At 38.4% G+C, this 15,441-nt stretch overlaps 2 protein-coding genes across 3 annotated transcripts; both read right to left on the bottom strand.

The window, feature by feature from the left end:
- Nucleotides 1–721: 721 nt before the first annotated feature.
- LOC111783217 (probable LRR receptor-like serine/threonine-protein kinase At4g20940) lies at nt 722–4,918 on the bottom strand. 2 transcript variants are annotated; one of them, XM_023664120.1, is made up of 4 exons: nt 4,640–4,918; nt 3,240–4,444; nt 1,594–3,141; nt 722–1,511 (listed from the first exon to the last, which is right to left on the bottom strand). In XM_023664120.1, exons 2-4 carry the CDS (start codon nt 4,297–4,299, stop codon nt 928–930), a joined length of 3,192 nt encoding a protein of 1,063 aa, XP_023519888.1. In that variant the 5' UTR covers nt 4,300–4,444; nt 4,640–4,918; the 3' UTR covers nt 722–927. The 2 variants fall into 2 exon arrangements, with proteins under 2 accessions (XP_023519888.1, XP_023519887.1); XM_023664119.1 differs by having other exon boundaries at nt 3,240–4,918.
- A 6,939-nt stretch (nt 4,919–11,857) lies between these two features.
- LOC111783477 (putative pectinesterase/pectinesterase inhibitor 24) lies at nt 11,858–14,537 on the bottom strand. The gene is made up of 2 exons (XM_023664408.1): nt 13,264–14,537; nt 11,858–12,721 (listed from the first exon to the last, which is right to left on the bottom strand). The coding sequence occupies exons 1-2, from the start codon at nt 14,285–14,287 to the stop codon at nt 12,045–12,047; spliced, it is 1,701 nt and encodes a 566-aa protein (XP_023520176.1). The 5' UTR covers nt 14,288–14,537; the 3' UTR covers nt 11,858–12,044.
- Between the last annotated feature and the right edge of the window lie 904 nt (nt 14,538–15,441).

Here is a 15,441-nt window from a genome sequence, read left to right as displayed (position 1 = left end):
AATATCGGACGCTTAGAATCATGCAAAATCTCGAACCCATAAACCCATAAATCCGCTAGTTTTAGTTCAACTATGAATCTCATGGAGAGTTCGATCCTGGCTCAGGATGAACGCTGGCGGCATGCTTAACACATGCCAAGTCGGACGGGAAGTGGTGTTTCCAGTGGCAGACGGGTGAGTAATNAGGATGAAAGTCCCACAACGGCTAATTTCTCCTGGGTTTATAACCAAGGAGAGCTTGTACTCAAAGTGGACAATATCGGACGCTTAGAATCATGCAAAATCTCGAACCCATAAACCCATAAATCCGCTAGTTTTAGTTCAACTATGAATCTCATGGAGAGTTCGATCCTGGCTCAGGATGAACGCTGGCGGCATGCTTAACACATGCCAAGTCGGACGGGAAGTGGTGTTTCCAGTGGCAGACGGGTGAGTAATGCGTAAGAACCTGCCCTTGGGAGGGGAACAACAGCTGGAAACGGCTGCTAATTCCTCATACGCTGTGGAGCAAAAGGAGGAATCCGCCCGAGGAGGGGCTCGCGTCCCATTAGCAAGGAGATAATGAAAGGTCATAGTATGGTCCATTCAGCTCTTCACATGAGCTGAAGTAGAATGATCCAAAACCAGTGGGATCAAGCATCTGAAGCCCATTTGGAACAAAGAAAGAACAGAACAAAACAAGCAAAACAAGACATAAATGTCTTGGTCTGTATTCACAAGGTCAAAGAAAACAGAACTCCTCGTATTCATCAAATCATGTTCTTTTTCTACAACAACTTTCAGGTCAATGAAAGAAACTGAGGGAATATGGAAGCAGTTCTTCCTTCATCTACCTCAGAAAATAGAACTAATCTAATTCAGAAATGAGAAGCTAATGAGACATTAAATTCCCATAAATATCAAAGCCAAACAAACTCCACCCTCTATCTATATGGACGAAAGTTCTTCGTATATAGTCTTGATACCTGGTCGTTCTGATACCGTTCGAATGCATCGTAAGCCTATACCAAGCACTTCTTTCATACCCTTCTCTGTGCCTGCTGCATTGCTCATTTCCGGTAACAATACGGTATCGAAACAGTCGGAGCCCCGCCCTTCGGCTACTCGTAAACGCACCCAATCTGTTAGATCGACTCCTCCTTCTTCACCGGAGATCACGTCACCAGCACATCTTCCAGTTAGAAGTTCCAAGAGAATCACTCCAAATGCATACACATCAGACTTGAAGGAGGGTTGTGGCTTCTTGGAAGCTGTCAACTCTGGGGCACGGTAACCTAAGACCCCAGCGTCGAGAATTTGTTCGATGGTGCCAGCATGAGTCATGAGGCGATGAAGGCAATAATCAGCAACGCGAGCATTCAGATCTGCTCCATCTAGTAGTACATTTGTTGCTTTAAGATTCCCGTGTGGAACGGCTCGATCGAAATGGAGATAGTTTAGGCCACGTGCTATGTCGACCGCGATCTTGAGCCTTTGAGCCCATGTCAATGGACCTTTTCTTCCCGGACGATCTGAAAAAAGTTACGTTAACTAGTTAGGCAGTGAAATATGTAGTTACAGCGGAATGGAAAAACGAATTAAGTCGAGAATTACCATATAGAAAGACTGCAAGATTTCCGGGCGAGATATAGTCCGAAAGAATGAGCTTCTCATGCTGTGTAGGTCCCCAGTAATACCCTCTCAATCCAACGACGTTCGGATGTCTGATATTCGCAAACTTTTTCGCCTCCTTAGCGAATTCCTTTCTCTGCTTCGCTACGCCTTCTCTCAACCACTTAACTGTCAAGAACATCCCACTCTCTAATGTTGCTCTGTAAGAAGTGCCATGGCTGCTCCTCCCCAACACTTCAGCAGGAGCTCTTGATAGTTCCTCTGGTGTCAATGAGATCGAGTCGTCGAGAAAATGAATTTCACCAGCCAAACGATCAGGTGATCTCACATCGAGTCTTGAAAGGTTTTCGGCAGTAAACGAGTCGCCTGATTCAGGTGACCAAGAGAAATGACTGTTTTTAGCTGGGGAGAAACCAGTGCCTGCAGCTAGTTTCTCGTCCGGGCTGATCATCTCAGATGACAACCCTTTCCTTGAAGTAACAAGATCCTCAGCTGAAACAACTAGATTGCTACCAACTCCAGTTCCTCCAATGCTCGAAGAGCTTAGAGAACTTCGTCTATGAACGTCCTTCGTCGTTGTAGCAAGCTCGGGTGGATTTTTCCTTCGTATGCAGATGTAATGAAAGAAGATAGCAAGGAGGATGATGATAACCAAAGCAATCACACATGAGACAATTATGATTACTTTTACAATTGTGTTCATTTTCTTTCTCCTCGATGTATCGTCTGGATTATCGTTCGATCCAGGACTATTTGGAAGAATCAGTCTTGAATTTCCAGGATAGAACGCAGAACGTGGAAACTTTCTGAGATTTTCGGGGACGGTTCCTGAAAGATCATTAGATGAAGCATTGAAGTTCTGAATAGCACCCGACAAGTTGCCGGGAAGGGGACCTGTGAAATGATTCTGTGATATATCTAACGAGATCAACAAGCTCAGATCCGACATAGAAGTAGGCAACGATCCAGAAAAATTGTTTCCAGCAATATTCAGCATTGTAAGGCCAGTTAAAGATGTAAATTGATCAGGAAAATAGCCACCGAGTTGATTATCAGAAAGATCGAGAATCTCAAGGTTCGCTCGACCCGGGGAAGGAAGCAAGAACTTAACAGCACCACTGAGTAAATTATTTTCCAGATGGAGCTCTTCCAAAGTGGACATTGTGAGCAAATCAGTCAACAAAGGTCCATCAAACTGGTTATAGCTCAGATCAAGGACTCGAAGCTTCGGGTACTTGGTAATAGCACTCGGGAGCGAACTACTCAGAGTATTATGGGACAAGTTTAGGAAATTTAACCGCAAGAACTGTGGAGTTACCTCGGGGATCGGCCCTGTCAAAAGATTCTGACTGAGATCAAGAAACTCAATGTTCCCCCACTTTATCATCCTCGTTAAATTTCCCTCGAATTTGTTATTTGAGAGATCAAGCACGACACAACTTCCAGTCAGCAACGGAAGATCACCGGTAAGCTGATTTGACGACAGATTGAGGACGCGTAAGGTCGTTGACGTGATCATACTTACCGACCCTGAACGATAAACCAAAGAAGAACGACAAAAGGCTATGTTAAAGAACATAAGAAGCTAGTTATAATGTTAACTAATGTAGCTAGAATCAAGTTAGTACCTGACAGATTATTGGCACTCAAATCCAGTTCGGTAATAACCGAAGCGTCGCCTTTTAATAGGTTATTAGGTATATCGCCCGAAAATCTGTTGTTGCTCAGCTTCAAGATTTGGAGTTCATACACAAAACTAAAACCAGGCAGCTCTCCAGAGAGCTGATTGTAACTTAAATCCAATGTTTTTAAGTTTTCGAACAGCGATAACTCGCCTCCGTTGACCAATGATCCAGTAAGCTGGTTACGACTAAGATTTAAATACTTGATGGTATCAGAAAGTCGAGGCAAAAACTTCCCGTGCTCCGTGTCGGAGCTCGTTAGCATGTTGCTACTGAAGTCAACATGAGTGGCACCAGAAAGCATGAAAAATTCAACATCTAGTGTGCCAACAAGCATATTACCATGCAAATCAAGCACCTTAAGATCTGAAATGAGATCAAATCCCTTGGGAATACTCTTAGTAAAGCCATTGAGAGACAGATCTAGATATACCAAGTTTGTCAGCTTAGTCAATGCAGTAGGCAACGGGCCAGAAAACGAGTTACGACTCAAATCCAACGATCGGATTGATTGAAGACCAACAATTGGATCGATACTACCCGAGAAGTTATTGCCAGCCAATGATAAGTTTTGCAAGCTTGTTAACTTACCAATCTCCTGTGGTAAAGATGAATCAAAAAGGTTATTCGAGATATCAAGAAACTCTAAGCTTTGAAACTCGGCTATATTGTCCGGGAACTTCCCCGTTATCGAGTTATTCGACAAGGAAAGCTTCGCAAGCTTCGTGAGATTCGAAAACACATTCAAATCTACATCAGCTGAAAGGCCTAAATTATCCAACACCACTCCAGCAACACTTCCACTGTTGCAAACAATGCCATTCCAAGAAGAAGGACAGCCATCAAAATCAATAGACTCCTCATTCCACGAGCTAACTACAAAGCCTGTCGGGTCATGCTTGATACCCTTCTTGAACTCGAGCAGAGCCAAGATGTCTTGTGAAGGGAGCTGAGCCATAGCAGAAACAAGCAAAAGGGACAACACCAAAACCCACATGGCCCTCATTTCACTGCTCAGCTCACTAAGCAAAAGAACCAACAAAAAGGGCAAATCCAAGACAGCTCCTAAGCTTTAGATTCTTACAGACAACGAGCTCAAACCCAGAATTTCACCAATGAACCAAATAACATAGAACAGCCATACCCAATACCTAAACAAGCAAAATAAACAACACAAGCCGTGTAGCTTCAGAGATTAAGCACAGAAAACGCTGCATTTTCCTCACAAAAACGAAAAACCCCTTTTACAGAGCAATGCAGGCACACCCTTTATCAATACCCACAACAAAAAGACAAAAACATGGAACATCAGAGAAACAAAAGAGTATTACAAAGCAACTCCATACCTTTTCTCACAACCCTGAAACACAGAACATTGAGCATAGAAAACCCAGGAAGAAGAAGGAAATGGGTGTCCAAATAAAGAACAGGACAGCATTAAAGAAGATGGGGGCAAGATATTCAGGCACCCAAAAACCCTAAAAGAAGTGACATTGAGCTGAGTGTAGAGAGTAGAGGAAGTTGAGTTGTTTGTTTAATGGAGGGCGTAGGCGACTGCTCAAAACAAAGAAAAAATGACTTTATCCGTTCATTCACACGCCCTGTTTACTCAAGCGAGTGCATGTGAGTGACCCAAACAAGAACCCCACCGCGCTTCAGCATTCAAAGGAAAAAGAATTCATGGGGAAAATCAAATTAAAAATAAATAAACAAATAAAACCCCTTAATTTAGATTCCTTCTTTTGAGGTGGTGCAGTGGCAGCTCAGCAGACAGCAAACATTAGAGTACGCGGGAAAGTGCTGTATTTTTTCGTGGATAAATGGAGCATTTAACCGCCAACGATGAAAATGGAGGGTATCCAATTTTTTGGGAAAATAATCATGGGTTATTGTTTATAATTTAAATTTTAAAAAATAAAAGATAATTAAATTATTCTCGATCGAGTGACACCTGTCGTGAAATTACAAATCCAACTCTCGAAAGTCGAACCTATACAAAACCAAATAAACGTTTATGTTTTTTTGTTTTTTTGTTTTTTTTTGTCAATCGTCTTATGAATGATGAAAGTAACACTAATGGTAGTGCGGAAGGGGATAGATTCTGCTAATGGCAATTTGGAAAATCTTGTGCATGTGTGATGCGAGTGGACTACAAATTGAGCTAAAGATTGACACTATTAGACGAACACGACTCTCCACAATAATATGATATTGTCCACTTTGAGCATAAGCTCTCATGGCTTTGTTTTGGGCTTCCCCAAAAAGCCTCAAACCAATGGAGTTAGTATTCTTTGTTTATAAACCTATGATCATTCCCTAAATTAGCGGTAGGACTTTCATCATCCAACAGACACTAAATAAAAAAGAACAATTAAATAACAATGGACCACTAGAATCTTGCACTTTAGATATAATTTTCATAAGAAGCATGCAAGTGAAGATAAAAACATGTGAAAAAGACTCATGCTTGTAGCAATAGTCTTCGCTCTTGGACATGTTGAACAAGATGTACGAGAATGTTAGGTCATAAAATGATACCAAGAAGCACTTACAGATAAATGGGTAACATTGTCATGTCAAAATTCTTTATCGGGAATTATCTTGCTCGGATTTTGATTGAACAATCTAACAAACTTTGTCTCTCAAACAGGAGCTGGATCAGGATTTCCTTAGAAAAGTAGAGTGGAGAGGAAAGAAAAGATTCTCGATCGATAGGGAGATACACGAGAGATGCAACGGAATTAAGTGTTGTAGAAGATGCATGGGATATCGAGGTCATCAAGTAATGAAGATGGATTATAAATTATAGTTTGACTTTTATACATAAGACGAGTTTGAATATTAATATTATACGAAATTATGAAACTATAATGATTGAAAAACTCGGGATGTGATTAATGATGCTTCAAAAAGTAATAATGTAAATATAGTAATGTATTTATTTAATGCATGAAAATAACACTTACAAAAAAATGTCTTTTTTAATGATAAAATTCATTTATTATCTAAATTTGATTATATATATATATATATATATATATATATATATATATTAATACTATTTTCTTCCAAATTAATTATTTGTAAATATATATTTTTCACGAATTATTGTCGCATTTATTGTAAAAGAAGTGCCATGTAGGATGGTGGGACCCACTAGTGCCTTTTGACTATGTCTTCTTTGCTGACTCATTCCCATTGGTCCAGACAGGAGAGAGGTGAAGTAGGTGCAAAATATAATTGTAGATTGAAAATTGGGACCCACCTTCAACCAGTTATAATAAGACACGTAGACTAATTTGTCTTTACTGTCCATTTACATCATGGGGCTGTAGTATGTGTAAGCATGGGAGAAATAAAGTGGTCCCCACTAAAAAAAGCGTAATTTAAAAAGCATTATAAAAATATAATAATTTAAAAAGATATATTACTATCTACCTATTTCAACATAAAAAATATTAAAAATTCTTTATTTATGAAATTTTAAATAATAAATTTTAATAATTTTATTTATTTGATTTTAATAGTAGTAATAATTATATATCATATCTTAAAATTAACCATATATATGACATCTATTTTACCGGTCTTAGGGCTCTATACAATAAATAATTTACTTTTTTTTTTTCTATAATTTTTAAAATTTTAAATTTATTGTTAATAAATGATGAAATGAGATTAAAGGTAAATTATGTTAGAATTGAGTAGAATGTTAGTTTGAATTAGTCAAGATATTCGTAATTAGTTAATATTTGGAGAATATATTAGTTATAGAATATAACGGTAATCATTAATATTTATCACTATATATTTTATTTTATTCTAAAAATTGAGTTTATTTATAGGTATTAGTTGGTAGCTTGTATCCTATTCAAACAGTGTCAACATCAATGAAAATTGAACCTTCAATCCCAATTACATTTCTCATTTTTTATTGTTTCCAGAATAATAATATTTTCAGATTTATTCACACTTTTGAGTGATAGATATTGTGTCAAAATTAAAGTAGAACGTGACATCGAGATATTAGAAATTTTATTTCGAGCATTAAAACAGTAGACAAATGGAAGAACATTTTCGAGTTGTCTTACCTCACTCGATATCCGGTGCTCAATTTGTCTTGCCTCATCTTTTTAGATACTCACAATTTCGTAAATAACCCATAAGTAAATTACGGCATTTAATTATTATATAATGCATTATGTTTCTAAATTTTGTAATATTACGTCATATTTACATTAACATACTAATTTAATGATTTTATTTTGAATTAAAATATTTGGTTGAAATATATCCACTTGTCAATGTTAAAATACAAGAATAAAAACACCCACTAACAATGGGGACCAACTTTTATATTAAGAGCCAAAAACAATAAAGGTAGTGACAACACTTCACCAAAAAAAAAAGAAAAAACACAAAAATTGTTATATTACGTGTAATATAAAAATATTTTTGGAATAAATTGGATTTAGAGACAATTATTTTATAATCTAAAGGATATTAAAAATGGTTAAAAGACCATTTTGGCCTTGTATTATGTAATATCGTGATCGTGGATAAGACAACAAGGTCAGCTACGACTGGTTTGTTGTATTTAAAATTTATTGTTATTAATGCGTTTGAATTTTAATTAAATGGTAAAAACAAAAGCAATTATTTTTTAGTTTTTAAAGTTCAACTTAGCTTTCGAAAATATTAAATATTGACAACAAAATCGGGAGGTTATAGATGGAATTAGAGATATTACTGTCTCATCTCTCGTTGTAATTCTATCACACATAATTTTTCATTTATTATTTCACGGATTAAGTATATTATAAATTCATTTTGTGATTATATATATGATGTCTCACATTGGTTGGGAATGATAACAAAACATCCAGGGTGTAAAAATCTTTCCCTAACCGACATGCTTAAAGTCTTGAGGGAAAGCCTAAAAGGTAAAGCCAAAAGAGAACAATATTTGGTAGCGGTGGATTTGAGCCGTTACAAATGGTATCAGAGCTAGACACCGAATTATGTGTCACTGAGGAGGTTGTTCCCCAAAGGGGGTAGATACGAGACGGTGTGCCAGTAAGGACACTGAGCCCCAAAGGGAGTGGATTTGGCAGGAGTCCCACATTGATTGGAGAAAGGAAATAGTGCCAGCGAGGACGCTGGGCCTCGAAGGGAGGTGGATTGTGATGTCTCACATTGGTTGGGGAGGAGAACAAAACACCATTTATAAGGGTGTGGAAACCTTACCCTGGTAGACTGCATTTTAAAGCCTTGAGGGGAAGCTGGAAAGGTAGAGCCCAAATAGGACAATATCTACTAGTGGTAGATCTGAGCCATTACAAATAGTATCAGAGCCAGACACCAGACTATGTGCCAACGAGGAGGCTGTTCCCCAAAGGGAGTAGACACGAGACGGTGTGCAAGTAAAGACACTAGGCCTCGAAGGGGGGTGGATTGTGATGTCCCAAATTGGTTGGAGAGGAGAACAAAACACCTTTTATAAAGATGTGAAAAGCGTTAAGGAGAAGCCCGAAAGGTAAAACCCAAAGAGGACAATATCTGTTAGAGTGGATCTGGGCCGTTACAATATATATATATATATATTATACATAAAAAGTGAGGATTTGGGTGAGGTCGAGGTACGGGATACGATCCTCATTTTCATCTCAATTAAGCTAACATAGTGAAATCTTTCTTCACTCCCTCCTTCGTGTTATGTTCAAACAGGGATTCTACGCCTTGTTTAAGCTGAATCTCAATAGAATTCCGACCCATAGTTTAAATAAACATCTCTTTGGCGATGTATGGAATATTCCACCAAATGGTGGGTTTGGGTGTAAAGCTAAAGTGTGGAGACCCCTTTCTTTCCCTTTAATTCATTCGTTACAAAGCTGTCGGCTTGTTTTTAATAAAGCCATTACCCACACGGCAAAAGCCCCTTTCAAACATAAATAATAAATATTATATTTTTATATTTTTTTTCTTTTGTTTAAATATATTTTAGAAATTAAATTACTATTATCATTTTAAAAATAAGACTAATAAATAGATATGCATCGTTAGACGAACACGACTCTCCACAATGATATGATATTGTCTACTTGAGCATACCAATGGAGTTAGTATTCATCATTTATAAATCCATGACCATCCCCTAAATTAGCCGATGTGGGACTTTCATCATCCAACACCTCCCCTCGAACAAAGTGCGCCTCCCGTTAATCGACGCTCGACTCCTTTGGAGTCTTAGTCATTTTTTACTGCCTTCGAGGAGGCTTGGCTCCTTTTCTTTTGGAGTTCTTTGTTCGATATTTGAGAATTTACCAATCTATTGGCACGACTAAGTTTAGGGCATGACTCTGATACCATGTTAGACGAACACGACTCTCCACAATGGTACGATATTGTCCACTTTGAGCATAAGCTCTCCTGGCTTTGTTTTGGGCTTCCCCAAAATGCCTCATACCAATGGAGTTAGTATTCATCACTTATAAATCCATGATCATCCCCTAAATTAGCCGATGTAGGACTTTCATCATCCAACATGCATCACTTTCATACACATCGACCATGTATCACTTTTAGGAACATAAGTCCAAACGTGCATCATTTAGGGTTGCATCACTTTCATACACATCGATCCTGTATCACGTTTAGGAACATAAAGCCCAAACATGCATCATTTCGAAATTCATCACTTTCATACACATCGACCCTATATCACTTTTAGGCCACACAGAGCCCAAACGTGCATCATTTTGAGATTCATCACTTTCATACACATTGACCCTATATCACTTTTAGGCCACACAAAACCCAAACGTGCATCATTTTGAGATGCATCACTTCCATACACATTGACCCTATATCACTTTTAGGAACATAGAGCCCAAACGTGCATCATTTTGAAATTCGTCACTTTCATACACATTGACCCTATATCACTTTTAGGCTACACAGAGCCCAAACGTGTATCATTTCGAGACACATTACTCTCATACACATCGATCCTATATTACTTTTAGGCCACACAGAGCCCAAACGTGCATCATTTAGAGATTCATCACTTTCATACACATTGATCCTATATCACTTTTAGGCCACACAGAGCCCAAACGTGCATCATCTAGAGATACATCACTTTCATACACATCGACCCCTATATCTATTTTAAGAACACAGTGTCCAAACATCGAGCATACGACTAAAGCGGGAGATATTACAAATGGAATAATCAAACTCAACCTAAAAAAAGAATCATGTGAAGAGACATATAATAGCTTTTTAAAATAGGCATCAATACTTTTCATTAAAAAAGTATATATATCATTCCAATGCATAATGAAAGTCTCTTTCTCTCTCTCTTTTTCAAATCTTTTATATAATTCTATCACAACAAGTCAACCCAAAATGTTTAATGATTAGTACGGATCTCCCCAAATGAAAATTTATTCTTATTCGGGGTATTTTAGTCATTTACTAAATATTAGGTTTTTATATTTTTCCAACAATAAAGATATATTTTGTTATTTAATACTCCTAACCTTATAGCCTTGAAATTCAACTAGTCTCGTGGGCCCAACCGCCAAGCCCATTGGGCCACTGCCCGAGGGACCATGGTGGCAGGGTTGGTTAGTTTTAACCCACTATCGAAACATATCGAAACAAGTAAATAAAGTAAAAAGAACAAATTGAGAGGAGAGTTTCTTAGAATAGAAGAAACCGAAAAAACTTAAGCTCTATATTTTTTAATAATAGACCTAAACCCTAAACCCTAAACCCTAAACAAGTTAATAACGGATGTTTATTGACTCACACGGTTAAAGCCCCGTATAAATAGAGGGACTAACCATATAAACATGGTAACAAAAACTCCCTTGTTCTCAATTTTATACTACTTCGATCCAATACTGACTTAGTATTAGAGTGTGTGGGGTCTAGTGTCACAATCGCAATGTTCTTGGCAGTGGATTGGAGATTATGCAGCACTAAGTGAGTCGAGCCAATTTGAAATCATGTCGTCTACGGCCCGATGACGTATGTTTAACCCTCTGACCCTGTTTTGAGAGGAAAGTTTTAGAAAACAGGGCAGAAAGAGTTTTGAAAGATAGTTTGAAAGCAATTTTATAGGTTATAAGCGAGAAAGACTAACTCAATGACTTAACATATAACTTTAGATAGGGAGAATTTGACAACTAGTCACATCCCCTATAGTACATTTTGAGGCTATTCTGATCTCGTAAGCCTAGACATAGTTTCATCGTAAGGAAAATTGACGATAAGTCGCATCCCCTATAGTACATTTTGAGGCAATTCATATCTAGCCTAGACATGATTTCATCGAACAGTCATACAAGCAGAAATCAAATAAAAGGTTTAGCGTGGCAAAACGCCCTAGACGAGCATGACCATGACATTTAGCACCACTCGAATGTGAGTTTTAACGTTGCGGGTCAACCCGGGTGTCGCGGATGAAGTCGGAAAGAAAGCCACTACATCAAGACAATTGTTTTCATGGTTTTGATATTTTGAAGGGAGCTGATAAGAGAATTACAGTTTGAATGCAACTTAAAAGACCTCATAAACATTAAAAGTGTCGAATTCAAGCCCAAAAAGTGGACAGAACTTTCTCAGTATATGTTCTTATCACAATACCAATCAATCAAATGGTTAAAAAGAAGTAAACAATATGAAACAACAGAATTTGAAGACAAAAGCATTGAGTGGAAGTCCATGAAATGAAAATGAAACTCAGAGGGTGGCATTGAAGGGGACTTGAGCCTTTGAGATCCAATCTTTACCATGAATGAAAGAGGAAACAGTGAATTTCTTGGCAGTTTTGGTGTCAATATTCTTCAAACCTTTCCATTTCACTCTGTTGGCTGTGGAAGAACCAGGGCCTTTGTTTTGAAACTCAGCATAGAAAATGGTGTCTGGTGCTGATGTTCCAACCCATGGCAGCCAGCCAGTTGGGTGAATCAACCTCCCGAAATCGTTCTGCATAAACACGGTCGTCGAGTAGTTCTTCCATGGACGACCGAGGTAAGTTTCGGTAGTTTTCAAGTTTTCGAACGGTTGGATTGAAGAGTGTTGTATTGAAATGCCAGTGTGTTGATTAGGATCAAACCGGCCTTGAGCAGTGATTGTGTTCTTTTGGCCTAAAAGAGGCAACTTTGGTGCAATTTTGCAGTTTTGTAGGACTACTGCTGAGTTTCCAAAGATGAAATCGACCGTGCCGTAAACTTTGCAGTCACGGTAGAATTGACGGTTCGAGTGTGCATAGAGAGTGTCTTGGTATGCATTCATTTGGCAGCGGTAGAAGATCGATTGGTCCGACGTCGACATCAGAGCAACCGCTTGGTGTTTGCTCGGTCCAGCCGTGTTCTCAAATCCCATGTCTATGGCAATGAAGCCTTTTCCCTTTGCAGCTGCACAAAAAAAACACAAAACATTGTTAGATTCTAAGCTTGCTAGGAATCACGACTCTCCACACTAGTATGATATTGTCCACTTTGAGCCTAAGCTCTAGCTTTACTTTAGGCTTCCCTCACACCAATGCTCCCCTTGAACAAAGTATACTATAGAGCCTCCCCTAAAGTCTATGTACCCATCGAACAATCTCCCCTTAATCAAGGCTCGACTCCTTTTCTGGAGTCCTCGAACAAAGTACACCCTTTGTTCGACACATTAGTCACTTTTAACTACACCTTCGAGCCTCACGATTCTTTGTTCGACATTTGAGGATTCTATTGACATAGCTAAGTTCAGGGCATAGCTCTGATACCATGTTAGGAATCACGACCCTCCACAATGGTACGATATTGTCCACTTTAAGCATAAGCTCTCGTGGCTTTACTTTGGGCTTCCCCAAAAGACCTCGTACTAATGAAGATGTATTCCTTACTTATAAACTCATGATCATTCCCTAAATTAGCCAATGTGGGACGTTCGTAAGCTTAGATAATGTTACCAAATGTTGCAGTAGAAAATGTTGGCGTCCCATCTATGAAGTTGAGCCTGCCAGTTACAGTGGTTAAAGTCATTCCATCGCCAATCATCACTACATTCCATTTGTTCTTCACAACTTCAACATTCTCCTTGTAAACTCCCTTCTTCACATAGATCACAGTTCTCTTCTTGCTCTTATCAGGAACAGCGTTGAGAGCTTCAGTGATTGTTTTGTACTTCCCCGATTTGTCTTTCGCTACGACGATGTCGGCCTGCTTCCGGAGATCTTTTTGAGCTAGCTTCCGGAGTATCGGGCGCGCCCAATCTCCATTGCTATGTCGATCGTCATAACTCATCAATCGTCGTAGACTGAAAGAATCCGTTAGCTTCGAAAAGAAGGACACAATGGCAAGGCCATTGCTGGTCATTTCAGTAGAGTTCTTCAAGTAATTTGCAATGACATTCGTCAAAGCGAGATCGACTTCCTCGAGCCCGTCGATGCAAGTTTGCTGGTAAGTAGCTGCTGAACTTAGCCATGTTTTCAAATCATCCACAGCTTTCAGCACTGTAATCTCACTAGATGATAATGAGTCATTTAGATGATCTATTGCCAACTCCAAAAGTTCATGACAACTTCTCAAAGCTAATATGGTCTTATTATCAGTTGAATTGGTAATGGCATGCTCCAAAAGGTAATCAGCCACACGCGACAGTTCACCGAGCGCGAGTTGAACCGAAAACTTGGCTATTTGACCAGGGTCGAGATGGCTCGAGTTAGCTAGAGAACCAAAAGCATTCTTACATGTATCGGGATACAAAGTCTCATCACAAACTGCTTTTATCGAAGTTGAAAGAGCCTCATTGTGATTGTCACTCTCGTCGTTCTTGGAACTATTTCTAGTCCCGAACACGACAGCAACAACAACACCAACAAGAACAACAGAGGACAAGACAATGACAATGACCCTCTTCCGAGTCCGTCGGCTAGCGTCGAGCCTCATTTGATCGGATTCATCGACCTTACCATAAGGTCTGAGGAGAGACATGTTGTTGCTGCTGTTGCTGCTGCTATTTCCTAGAGTTCTTGTAGGGATAAAACGCTTTTGGTGAGATGGGAAGGTGGGGATTTTGTAGAACAATATATATAGAGAGAGAGAGAGCAGATTTGAGTGAAGAACTTAACACGGTTTGACGTGCAAGGCACTAGAGCATTGCAATGGCTATGCTTAATTTGTTTTGTTTGTAGTTTCAAAGTTCATACACGGTTTAGAGAACTGCATCTCACGTTGCAGCATGATATCAAGGAACCTAATAATTTGTTCATTTTTTTTCCCTTCGCATCATAATTGTAATATATATATATAAATCTTCTTCTCTGTCTTTCTCTCTCCCCAAAATTTGTTGGAACTTTTTTATTCATTAACAGCTCAGGCTACCGCTAACTGATATTGTTCTCTCTTAGCCTTTTTCTTTTGGGCACTAGTAGATATTGTACTCTCTAGACTTTTCCTTCCGGACTTCTTCTCAAAAATTTTAAAATGTGTCTGATAGGGAGAGGTTTCCACACCTTAATTGTTCTCTCCAGACTTTCCCTTCCGGGCTTCTCCTCAAAGTTTTTAAAACGTGTCTGTTAGGGAGAGGTTTCCACACCTTAATTGTTCTCTCTAGACTTTCACTTCCGAGCTTCCCCTCAAAATTTTCAAAACGTGTCTACTAGAGAGAGGTTTTCACACTTTAATTGCTCTCTCTAGACTTTCCCTTTCGGGCTTCCCCTCGAATGTTTCGTTGGGATCTCGCTGTGACCTTGTCGTTGACTTCTTGCTCTTGCTTTCAGCAATGAGCTAATTTCCACCAATATTGAATGATTAGTATTAAAAAAAAAAAAAAAAAAAAAAAAAAAAAAAAAAAAAAAANAAAAAAAAAAAAAAAAAAAAAAAAAAAAAAAAAAAAAAAAAAAAAAAAAAAAACTTGAAATGAAATTGTAACTGAGGGAGGAAGTAATGTAGAATTAAAAATCAGCTAAACAAAGCACTGGTCAACCTTTAGTGTTTGTTTTGTAGGGGTGGTGGGTGTCACGAAATAATTAAAATTTTATATGCTAATTCAAAATATACAAAAATAAAGATTATGGAGGAAAGGTTGATTTATTATATAGCAAATTGATTGATTAATGGATTTCATGTTCATAGTTCTAAATAAA

The sequence above is a fragment of the Cucurbita pepo genome, chromosome LG20 (genome assembly GCF_002806865.2).
Source record: "Cucurbita pepo subsp. pepo cultivar mu-cu-16 chromosome LG20, ASM280686v2, whole genome shotgun sequence".
In the NCBI taxonomy this organism is placed as follows: Eukaryota; Viridiplantae; Streptophyta; class Magnoliopsida; order Cucurbitales; family Cucurbitaceae; genus Cucurbita; species Cucurbita pepo.
Note: the sequence above shows the minus strand (reverse complement) of the source record. Positions and strands in the feature narration are given on the sequence as shown.